Source organism: Planococcus citri, chromosome 3, assembly GCF_950023065.1.
Source record: "Planococcus citri chromosome 3, ihPlaCitr1.1, whole genome shotgun sequence".
Lineage (NCBI taxonomy): Eukaryota > Metazoa > Arthropoda > Insecta > Hemiptera > Pseudococcidae > Planococcus > Planococcus citri.
Genome location: NC_088679.1, coordinates 21,571,542 through 21,583,802, shown reverse-complemented (window position 1 = coordinate 21,583,802; position 12,261 = coordinate 21,571,542). Strand labels below are relative to the sequence as shown.

Genomic DNA, 12,261 nt, shown 5'->3' with positions numbered 1-12,261 from the left:
AAACATATCCATGGGCTATGATCTGAAAACGTCCTTAGAGTGGATATTAACTTTACACACGTTTTTGTTCTTGGTAAATTATAGGTGATTTTTTGGTAATTTTTTGGTAAATTGGTGCTAATTTCTTGGTAAATGACTGATATTTTTTTGGAAATTACTGGTAATTTTTGGGTAAATTGGTGATATTTTTTGAGTAAATTAGTATTTAGTGGTCATTTTTTGGTAGATTACTGGTAGTTTCTTGGTAAAATGGTGGTAATTTTTTGGTAAATTGGTGGTAATTTCTTAGTAAATAACTGATTTTTTTAAAAATTGAATTACTGGTGATTTTTTGGTAAATTATTGGTAATTTTTTGGTAAATTTGTGGTAATTTTTGAGTAAAGTGGTGATAATTTTTGAGCAAATTGGTGGTAATTTTGAGATAGATTACTGGTAATTTGTTGGTAAATTACTGGTAATTTTTTTGGTGAATTACTGGTAATTTTTTGGAAAATTACTGGTAGTTTCTTGGTAAATTACTGGTAATTTTTTGGTAGATCATTGGTAATTTCTTGGTAACTTACTAGTAATTTCTTGGTAGATCACTGGTAATTTCTTGGTAAATTACTGGTAATTTTTTTTATTAAATTAGTGGTAATTTCTTGGTAAATTAGTGGTAATTTCTTGGTAAATTACTGGTAATTTCTTGGTAAATTACTGGTAATTTTTTTTATTAAATTAGTGGTAATTTCTTGGTAAATTACTGGTAATTTTTTTTATTAAATTGGTGATAATTTCTTGGTAAATTACTGGTACATAATTTTTTGGTAAATTGGTGGTAATATTTTAATAAATTGGTGGTAATTTTTTGGTAAATTACTGGCAATCTTTTGGCGACTTGATGGTAATTTCCTGGTAAATTACTGGTAATTTGTTGGTAAATTACTGGTAATTTGTTGGTAAATTACTGGTAATTTTTTGGTAAATTACTGGTAATTTTTTGGTAAATTACTGGTGATTTTTTGGTAAATTACTGGTAATTTTTTGGTAAATTACTGGTAATTTTTTGGTAAATTACTGGTAATTTTTTGGTAAATTACTGGTAATTTTTTGGTAAATTGGTGGTAATTTGTTGGTAAATTACTGGTAATTTTTTGATAAATTGGTGGTAATTTTTTGGTGAATTATTGGTAATTTTTTGGTAAATTGATAGTAATTTTTTGGTAAATTGATAGTATTTTTTTTTGATAGATTATGGGTAATTGTTTTGGTAAATCACTGATTTTTTTCTGGTAAATTACGTATTTATTGAATATTAAAAAGTTTTTGTAAATATTACAGATAAATTTTGAAAGACATTAATATCATAAATTAAAAATCCAGCAAAAAGTGAAATTTTTTCCAAATTTCAAATTTTGACTACTCTTTTATGACAATTTTCTCCACTTTGAAAAATTCTAAAATCCGCATGAAAGTCAATGAACGGCTTGGAACCACCTTAAATTGATTCAGGAGGTAGAAAATGGCCTAAGTACATGGAATTTCTGCTTTCTTCCTTAATTTGATCCAATTTTGACTTTAATTCCCTGAAAATAGCCAGGTAATACCCTTAAATTTAAGAAGAAAAGATGAAATTTTACTTCTTTGTCCGGTTTAAAAATCTTACCATCATTAATCAATTAATCATCAAGGTTCCTCGTTTACAAATCGTCTGAGATGTGTTTTTAACAAAAATGGACATACCAAATCATATAGTTCTTCAAAAATACCCACAGAGGAGGGCAGTAATAATTTACACTCTCCAGTCTCCAAGCAAACAAATTTTGTGAAGCAAAATTCTCAAACGTATGATTCATGTGCATCCTAAAATTCGAATAAAAAAATGTTCAATCAAGTAACTAAAGTTGTCGTTGAGCTGAGCTTTCTATAAATTTTGCTCAAAATCTCAAATGAAATCACGGATTGACTTCAAATCAAATCATCTATCGAGATATTAGGCTACCTTAACCATACCTACCTACTTTTAAGTGTTTTAAATTTTTTTTCCAACTTTTCAAACCTAAGATGAATTTATTTGATCGTTTATTTTATTCAGTGCGTCGTCGTGTCGTTGGAACTACGAGCATTAGGTATACCTAAGCATTTTAATTAATTTCTCACAACGAGAAATTATAAATTTTAATTATCTTTGTTCCGAAGTCCAGCATCAAAACCACGTGTATCACAAAAACCCAACCTTTTATGCAACTGAAAAAACACCCATAACACACTTATAAATGTGTGAGCTATAAATAAATGCTTGCACAAGCAAAATAGGTAAGGTCATTGTACCAGTTCCATATTCCTATATCTAGATAGGCACTCGAGTATTAAAAAGATTACAATACATTTCAAAGTACTACAATCGAAGTGGATCAATAATATCGATACACTTACGAATTGTAGGTATTCGTATGATTTCGTACCATTTGATCCATGCCACATTGTACATATATTGTAACCATTTCTATCCTATACTTTTTTCTGCAATTTTCAAACACGTTAATAAATCATTAGATAAAAATTCAATGCCAGTTTCTCGTGTGTGTTAGGTACGCGGCGGTATACGAGTATATGCGAATACAAAGTTAACCTTCTGTGAAAATTCTAAATCAATCATACACCTATATTGTAAAGGTAAACAATAAGTTTTATTTAATTTTTTTGGCGCTCGCGTCATAAATTTCAGGATTATTCGAGCTTTTGTAAGTACAATTATTATCATTATTCATGTATCGTAATCGTAGGCAATTCTAGTGGGAAAATTGTCAATACTTACCTATAGGTACTTGGTATGAAGTTAATAGGGGAAATTTTTACATATCTATTTATTATGCAATACTTGCAGACCATTAAAAATAAAGGTTATCATTCGCAACGTTGAACTTGTCAATTTACATTAGGTAACAATTATCTATAATGGCAGTTGGCAGGCCGTTTATACGCGTATATGACAATAATATACTCGTATAAATCCTAGAAGTCGGCGTACTTTTACTGCACAAACTGTGCTTTTTATTTATTTTTTTACATAGCGGAGCCTTTGATAAAGAACTTCCGTTCAATTTAAGTATATTTTCTCTTAACCTTGGCTGGCGTTCTTATTCCGCCCGGAAATTGGCATTGATAATTGTATCTATTATACTTATACATTTATGTGTACTTCCCAAGTATAGGAATAGGTAACTCAAAAAAGAAAGACCTTTTTAAAGTAATCGATATGTAGGTACTATTCGCTTTGATGAAAGATGTAGGTATATTTTGAAATTAATCATATTATTTGATTTATTGAGAGGAAAAAAAGTAAAAAAATTAAACGTACTGGTTTAGTTGCTTAGAAACGTTAATGATGTTATTATGGCTTGTTTAATAGGTTGAGGAAATTATAAGCACAATTCTAACATTAATTATTAGGTACGCGAACATAAATGTGTTAGTGTACCTACTTATTTGTTTATTTACCACAACTACATTGTATCTACACAGTATTTTCACACTTTTCATAATTGTTAAATTTGTACCTGTTAAACTATTCATTATAAAGAGAAGTGGGAAGTGGCTACGATTGAATTGTTCATTTAAAATTTCATTCATGGAAAACTATACGTGCACTAATTGAGAAAATGAAAAAATTGAAAATTAATTTCATAAAGAATTATTTTTGAACGAAATGGACTACAGAATTACACATAAAACCGAATTTTGAAAGCTTTCTGTGATCTGTGGCTAGTATGGCCCCAGGAAAAAGGTGGACGATTCGGTTTTTTGCCTTTAGATCATTCCATGTAGGTAATCTGTTTAGTTTTGAGTTTAGATCTTTCCGTTTTGCTCAAAAGAATGTCCTTCGATCAAAATGATTAAAGCTCATATTTGAAAACTGTTATTAAGTACATTTGAAGTAGGTAAATCTGTTCAGGGGATTCAAAGAAATTCAAAATCAGTAAATGAAATTTGATAGAACTTTCAGCGTTGAAGCTCAACTTTTCATGATAAATAAAATTGCCGAAATAATTTTCAAAATACAGGGTGTCCTGGAACACGTATCGAATACTTTGCCTGGCAAAACAAAATGTAAGTTAGGTTGCAAACTCTACAAAAGTAAAGGCGGAGCAAAGTTATAGGATATTTTATGTTGTTTCTTAAAGGCTGCATAATTGCTGGAATGTTATGATTGATGGTACTGATAAATTGAATCAGTTGATTGCTTCTTATATACTTAGCGGAATATTTGAAGCTTTTTAAATTTTAGCTTATTTTCAAACTTGAAGAAGCTATGATTGATTTAAATTTTCAAAGTGTTACATTTTGAAGACGAGTAAAATATATACATAGGTAGGTATATGAAGCATGTTGTTAAATACTGAGACACGATTATTAACAAGCATTTATTCGATTTGTATTCTAAAAATATATTTCGACTATATACAAAATTTGAATAAAATCTAATCTAATTCTAATAATTATTATTTAACGTAGAACATAGTCTTGTAAATGAGTTGCAAGTCTCCTCTCCCATTGAGGTCTTTGCTGTGGAGGAGGTTGGTTAGGAACATTTACCACTTCAGGAACATTTACCATTTCATCGATATTCTGATTATTCTCTGGATTACTTGGTTGACGAGCCAATTCCTCTTCGAATGTAACTCGATGCTTTTTCTCTTTGGTTTCTTCAACTCGATCTTTGATTACAAAAGTCATTGAACGAATTTGATCTATATGTTTCTTTACTTAGTTACTATCGTCGAGTTAAACGATATAATGTAATCTTCCCAGTCGATGAAAAATTGTGCCATACTTCCATACTTACTGGTTTTCCCAAAACTCGACATTTTTCTACAACAACACGATTTCCAACATTGAAACTTCTAATTGAGCGTTCAGGGTTTGATGTTCTTGCCTGAATATGAGTTGGCTTTATTGCATCCAATCTGATACGTAAACGACGTTTCAAATATTTTTCAGCTGGGCTCAAACGTCAAACCATCTGCTAATGGTGTACTTCAAAGCTTGAATAATATTTTCAAAATTAACGCTTCAATCAACAGGTTTTCATCTTTCATCTTCGAAAGTTTACTTTTCAACGTCTGAACAAAACGTTCTGCCGAGCCATTTGTACTCGGTTTTCCTGGTGCAGTAAATATTTGGAAAATACCTCCAACTTTGCAATAGTCTTGAAACTTTTCACTTTTGAATAGCCTACCTTTTCTCCATGCTTCTGTGGATTCAATTATCTGCAATATGCAAGCAAATTATGCAAAGAATCTATGTGAAATGGCCTATTATTTTGCTCCTTTTGTTTTTTGGGTTAGGTAGCAACCCAACTTGCACATATGTTGTTTGAGTTGCTGTTTTTTTTTTGGCAAAATAGTCGACACCTGACCTGAAACACCCAGTAGGATTTCGCCCCCTCCCCCCATCTTCTGAGGATAAATGGGCTCTGGTTTTGATCACATGACCCTCGCTCTCCCTTCCTCCACCTCCTTCTAATGAAGTTTACAAAGGTACTTACTTACTTCAATACTTGAATTTAGAATGCATTGAGTTTTTTGAATCCTTAGCTGTTTTTTTCTTCAAGTGTCTAAAAATGGCTGTTTCTTGGCACTTTTCAAAATTTCTGTCATTTTATTTCATTGTAGTTAGGTATTTGATTATTTTTCATGAACTGTGACCAAAAATAGTGATTTTTTTCGACAAAATTTTCCGCTTTTTGGGATGGTACTAACATAGGTATTTATTTATTTTTTCTAAATTGTCCTTCAACTTAATTCTGTGATTTAAAAAACTTAGATATATATATTTTTTTTTTGCAAAATACCTGAATTTTTGGCACAGAATGGAGACTGTTTTGACTTGTTCAAAATTGTGACCTATTTTTACGCCCTTAATTTTGAAAAAAAAAAACAAAAAAAACGAACAAACGAACAAGAGAGGGACTGGATTGGAGAGCACTGAGTGGTCATTTAAAAATAGGTAATTCACATATTTTAACTCAGTAGTCTAAAATTAGAGAGAATCGATTGGTCACACTTTGAAATTTTTATTTTCAATTTTCTGTTAATCCTGGGAGATTTGGGAGAAGACTGGAGGGGCATTGCATTTATGGTTATTATAATTCCTGCCCTGCATATACCCACTTAATTCATACGTAATATTTTTTTGCAACTGCTATAATATAAATTGAAGTATCAGAAGTTTATCTCATTTTCATTTTTTGATATTTTTATAGCTAATTTAGCAGCCATCGCAGCAGGCACCGTACTAACATGGAGTTCACCTACGATACCGAAAATCACAAAACTAGGAGAAAGAGTGCACGTTACAGAAGCCGAAGGAGCATGGTTAAGTTCATTGGTAGCAGTTGGCGCCAGTTTAGGACCCTTCATAGCCAGCGGCGTAGTGAATAAAATGGGCAGAAAGTGGACGATTTTATCCGATATGCTGATATTCCTGATATCGTGGTCTATGTTAGCCTACTTCAAGTCGGTCTACGTATTATACGCAGCTCGGATTTTAGCCGGTATTGGAGTCGGATGTGTATTCACCATATTACCAATGTATATCGCCGAAATTGCTCCTGTTAGTATGAAAATCCATTCATATTTACCTACCTAGTACCTACCTATACGATACCTAACCGTATTTTAAATTACAGATGGAGCTGAGAGGAATGTTGGGTTCCCTGATGCAGTTTTTCTTATGCCTCGGATTCTTACTCAGTTACATCATCGGACCTTACACGTCTTATTTAAATTTGATATTCATATCTGCCTGTATACCTATTCTTTGTATACTGATTTTCTCATGGATACCAGAAAGTCCTCACTTTTTATTGAGTAAAGATCGCAAAGAAGCGGCGTTGAATTCATTACAGTGGTTAAGAGGATATCCGGAAACACTTTCGATGACTGCTGAAATCACAGATATTCAAGTAATTACCTACCTACCTTTACACTTAATGTACAGAGTGCCCAGAAATATCGAGTACCCCAAAGAAAGTTTTTCATTAAAAATATAGGTTGGCAACGTGAAATTTATGCATATGATTGGTGGAATGTTATCTCTCCAGTCCAACAACCAATCATGTGCTATCATTATTATAATTCACTGTGACCAGGGCTTAAAACCACCAAAACCAAAACCAAATAAAACCACCACAACCATTGTTTTTCAATTGGTTTAACCACTACCACAACCATTTCAACTTCTCTCTATACATTCCAAAAACAACAACAACCAAAAACCAATACGTTGGAAAAAAAATTGGATTGAAAAAACCAAAACCACCAAATAGTCGTGTTATTTGGAGAAAACCACAACCACAAGAACCATTTCAATTTTCAAATGTAACCATAACCAATAACAACCAATTCATGAAATGGTTCTTTTTGGTTTCTGCAATTTTTTTCAATTTTTCTAGACCAGTGATGAAAATTTTCTGTTTTTTGGTCTCAAATCAGACAATACTCGTACCTTAATTTGTTTTTTGGTAAATTTATTTGAAAATTCAAAAATTTTTTGATATCAAAACCACCACAACCACCAAAACCATTTGAAAATTTGAAATGGTTTTTCATATCAAAAACCACCACTACCTCAAAAAAAAGTATTATTACAAAACCAAAACCACATCCACCTATATTAAAAAAAAATTGAAACCATTTCAAAACCAGAACCAGAAAAACTGTGATTGAAAAACCAATTCAGAAACCATAACCAAAAACCAATATTTTTGAGTCCTTTAAAAACCACCTACCACAACAACCAATAAAATCCAAATGGTTTTAAGCCCTGACTGTGACCAACCAGAGTATTTTAGTAGAAAACTTTTTTAGGGGTACTCGATATTTCTGGGCACCCTGTACGATTTACTTATCGATTTATATGCAAGCTTATACCTATACTTACTAGACTGATAATACTTATCTGTAATTTTTCAGGCGTCAGCTATCGAAGCTAGACGAAACAAAGGTTCCTTGAAAGCATTACTTTCCAGCAAAGGAGATATGAAAGCACTATATTACTCCTGCGCGTTGGCATTTTTTCAGCAAACCAGTGGCATCAACGTAGTACTTTTTTACGCGCAAACCATTTTCGAAGCAACCGGTTCCTCGCTTCCTTCCAGTGTATCTACCATTATCATAGGATTAGTTATGACATCTGCAGCAGGCATTGCTGCTCCAGCTGCTAAAATATTCGGAATTAGGAATTTGTTATGTATATCCGCCTTAGGCGAAGCAATAAGTTTGGTACGTTGTAATGATTCGGAATTATGAACTAAAATTCAAGGATAGACCGACGAATGAATAGTTAAGGCGAAAGTACGAATGAGAAAACGCCGTTTCCATCTCAAGTTGAAAAAATTGATTTTACGAACGTTTGAAGAAAACCTACATACCTACTCATAAAGAATGTGACTGGAGAATGAGATACGTTTTCTTATTTTAATTTTTTTGGAAAATTGGAAAAAATTAGCTGGGGAATCATTAACAAGCTTCTCAATAATTTTGAAACCAACTTCATTGGTCATTAGCTCTTTCAATTTCCATGCTTAAAAAGAGGATCATTTTCAAAATTTTAAAATTGATTTTGAAGATGAAAAAAAATCAAAAAAATGTACACGAACTTTAATTTGCAATACATATCAAATTTCTTGCCAATTTACTAAAAAATACTGATTAGGTACAATTTTTTCGTTGATAACAAAAATTCATCAATTTTTTGCACTTTCCTTTTTTTTTTTTTTTTTTTTTCGATGAAGCTAGAGATGCTTTATACTGTTTTTGCAGAAGTTTTTTCAAATTTGGTGACATTTAATCAATTTTTCATTTTCTCATACAATTTGTTCGGCAGGTACCTACATATTTGGGCACTTTTAGAGATACTTGACTCAAATTTTCAGACATTCAATCAATTTCAGTCATTTTTGAATATTTTTATTTTATTTTAACGAACTTTTAAGCAATATTTTTTGCATGGGCTGATTTTTTACTGATCGGCTTATGATGATAATGTTTGAAGAAATCAAGCTGACGAATTAAATTATATTATATATTGATGCAATTTTGAAAAAATTTATCAATTTTTCAATAATTCAAGTGATTTTTATGTAACATTTTACTCAAGTTTTGACCTTTTCATTTGAGACCTTTTATCAATTTTTGGTCGTTTTTAGATGTTTTGATGCCATTTATATCAATAATTTTAACGATGTTTCGAACTTTCGAGCAATTGTTGCAAAATGTTGCGCAATTTCACTGAAAATGATTCTTATACCAATTTTATCGATGTGTTTCATCAATTTTCAGACATGATTCGAATCAGTTTTTAGAATCAATGATCTTGCTATTCAGATTTGTACTTATGAATTACATACTTACCTACTAATCATTAATTCGTAAAAATTAATCTGCGAATTACTTTTTTTAAGCAATGATTTGTACCCAATCCGTGATCGAATCATATTTTTTGTGATTTTATTCAACCCTAATGTTGCACAATCTTTGATTTTTTTCAACCCTTTTGGCCAAAATTTGGGAGCTCTATACCCCCTCATAGTTTTGCGATCCCCATTACAAACATTTGATAGGTAATTCTGACTAACTGTAAATAAAATGTGCATCGTATAGTGAGAAAATGTTACCAATTTTTTCTGAAAATTGATGGAATTTTCTAAAGTTGACCAATTTCAAAAACTCGTTCAACTTGCTGTTCTCTGAATAATTCAGTTTTACACTTTTGAAAAAAAATTAAAGTTTTGAAAATGATTTCAATTTTGAGGATAAAAATATCTTTTTATTTTTTATGTTTTTCAACGCAAATTTAAAAGATATTTTAAAGACTTGGCTTACTAAAAAACCATTCGGTATCTCTCCAGGGAAAAAATATTCATTTTTTTCAAACATTCAAAAACTTTATTATACTTACGTACTGTCTTAAAAATTAAAACTCACTTTTCAAGGTTTTATTTAAAAAAAAAAAAAATTTAAAAATTATTTTAGATAACCATGAAAATTAAGGGAAATGGTGCGGAAATTTTCAGTTTTTTTTTTAAAAAAAACTTATGCTTATAAATTTTTATTTTTTTATACTTACTTGAAAAAAAAATACTTCTTTCAAAGATTGAAACTTTTAGTTGAACACACGTTAGAAAATGAGCTGTGTAAATAAACTTAAAAGAATTTTTAGTGGGAAAAAATGGAATTTTCACTTGTTTGTAATTGACATGGAATGATTTCATATTAAATGTAAGTGGAATATAATTTTGTGATTTGATAATCTCCGTTCGGTCTATCCTCGTCTTACCCGTATTATTTTTAAAATTTCAAACACTAATTTAAATTTCTTTACAGGGTGTTCTAGGATTTTATTTTTATTTAAAAAATACCAACGAAGATGTAAGCTCTTTGGGTTGGTTACCAGTAACCAGTTTAGTATTTTTCATCATCACCTATTCTATTGGTAAGTCATAATTATTATCCAATAAATTGCGACACCACAGGGCACAGATTCCAACCAATCTAACCTGAACATTTTTTTGCTTCGCACAGGTTTTGGACCATTTGTTTGGGTGATCATGGCTGAAATATTTCCAGCACATTTGAAAGCAATAGCTTCAGCTGTAACTGCCTCATTCTGCTGGCTATTGTGTTTCATTCTAACGCGATTCTTCTCAGTATTCACCGATAATTTCGGTGAACCGGTTGCATTCTGGATGTTCGGCATGCTATGCGTTATAGCATTACTCTTCGTAGTATTCCAATTGCCGGACACGGAGAATAAAAGTTTCCACGAAATCCAAGAGTTAATTCACGGTAAAAAAAAACTCGAATTTTCCGAACCGAAAGTATAATTAGATTTATAGAGAATTTTCAAAAAACCAAAACTAACGACTGTGATAAACCTAGCATTCCGATAGTTTATAATTGATTCTTTTTTCTCGGTATTTCTTTCTTTTTATTTTTTAATTATTTTATACTATATACCTACCTTATACCTTTGTAATTTACATGTGTACCTAATGCGTATGAGAGAAAAAGACCATTCGAGTTAGAATTAAGAAAGTAGCCTTTAAGTATCGATTATTTAGGTATACCTATTTTAATATGTAATTTGTCCACCTTTTCCTTCACTTCTATATAAGAATCAGTAGATGTTAAGTTTGAGAAATTCTCATAATTAATTCGAACCAGCGTTCTCGTCATATTTTGAGGTTATTTTAGGAATAGTTCCTAGAAGTGTGAAAGTACAAAGTAATCAATATTTTACCATTTTGAGTTTTTAATCATAAATCAAAATCATCGATCACCGCGGTGATGGCAATAGAATAAAAATTATGCTTCCTGAATGAAGTAAGGTGATCTTCATTCCTCAAGTTTGTTGTAATTAATGTGATAATTTTTATTCGCCGATTTATAAAGAGTTTTTCATTATTATAGAAAATAAAATTCACCAGTCATGTTTTACCCTATGATTCACTTTTTATGCAAATTATTCGTTATTAAAATATTTAACTAAAGCATTATGCACTTTGCCAATCGAAATATGTGCATTTTTTAAATGTCAATTTAAACAATCCAGATGATCATTGAAATATTAAATGATCAGTATTTTATTATGTAAATTTTGTGAATGAGATTTTACAATCCTTTGTGTGTATTTTCTCATACCACTGAAAACGGCAGGAAATATTTTTACTCTTTTCAATAAATAATATTATTTTACCATTTTCATCAATGTGTGTTGTTAAATTTTACAAGTCGTGTTTACTTGTTTAGTTTAATTTATTGCCAAAGTTTATTTATTTATTATTTGCATATAATACATGTACACTTTAATAAGAATATTTTTATTTATTTTATTTGTTTAAAAAAAAAAACTTTCCCCAATTTTTTCAGCTCATAAAGATGTTTGATTAGGATTTTAAACCTTACAACTGCAATATTATAAATTGAAAATTCTATAAGGAGGTGACACGACGTCCAAGCACGTGCCATTAGAGTGTTCCATTGATTTATGGGCCAGTTTTTGTATTGTCGGCAATGCATAAAGACGCTTAATAGGTAACGACGTGTCTAAATCATATTAAAATAAAATAAAAAACACACAATGGGTACCTATACCTACAGACATGCTGCTTATGGTGAATCGTCTATAGATACGAGTAGATACGTGAAATGAAATCATTATCTAAACCACTTCTGAACGTCGAATTTTAGAGTGTCTAAAATGCCCCTTAACATATG

General features: G+C 30.8%; 1 protein-coding gene across 4 annotated transcripts in view; it reads left to right on the top strand.

Moving 5' to 3' along the window:
* The window catches only part of LOC135839911 (facilitated trehalose transporter Tret1-like), a 44,179-nt gene extending 32,320 nt beyond the window's left edge, over positions 1 to 11,859 (top strand). For all 4 annotated transcript variants that reach the window (XM_065356165.1, XM_065356168.1, XM_065356166.1 and 1 more), the window contains 5 exons: positions 6,246 to 6,595; positions 6,672 to 6,947; positions 7,957 to 8,265; positions 10,369 to 10,477; positions 10,567 to 11,859. In XM_065356165.1, coding sequence (XP_065212237.1) covers positions 6,246 to 6,595; positions 6,672 to 6,947; positions 7,957 to 8,265; positions 10,369 to 10,477; positions 10,567 to 10,868 — 1,346 coding nt within the window. In that variant the 3' untranslated portion in view covers positions 10,869 to 11,859. The remainder of the gene's footprint in view (positions 1 to 6,245; positions 6,596 to 6,671; positions 6,948 to 7,956; positions 8,266 to 10,368; positions 10,478 to 10,566) is intronic.
* Positions 11,860 to 12,261: the final 402 nt, after the last annotated feature.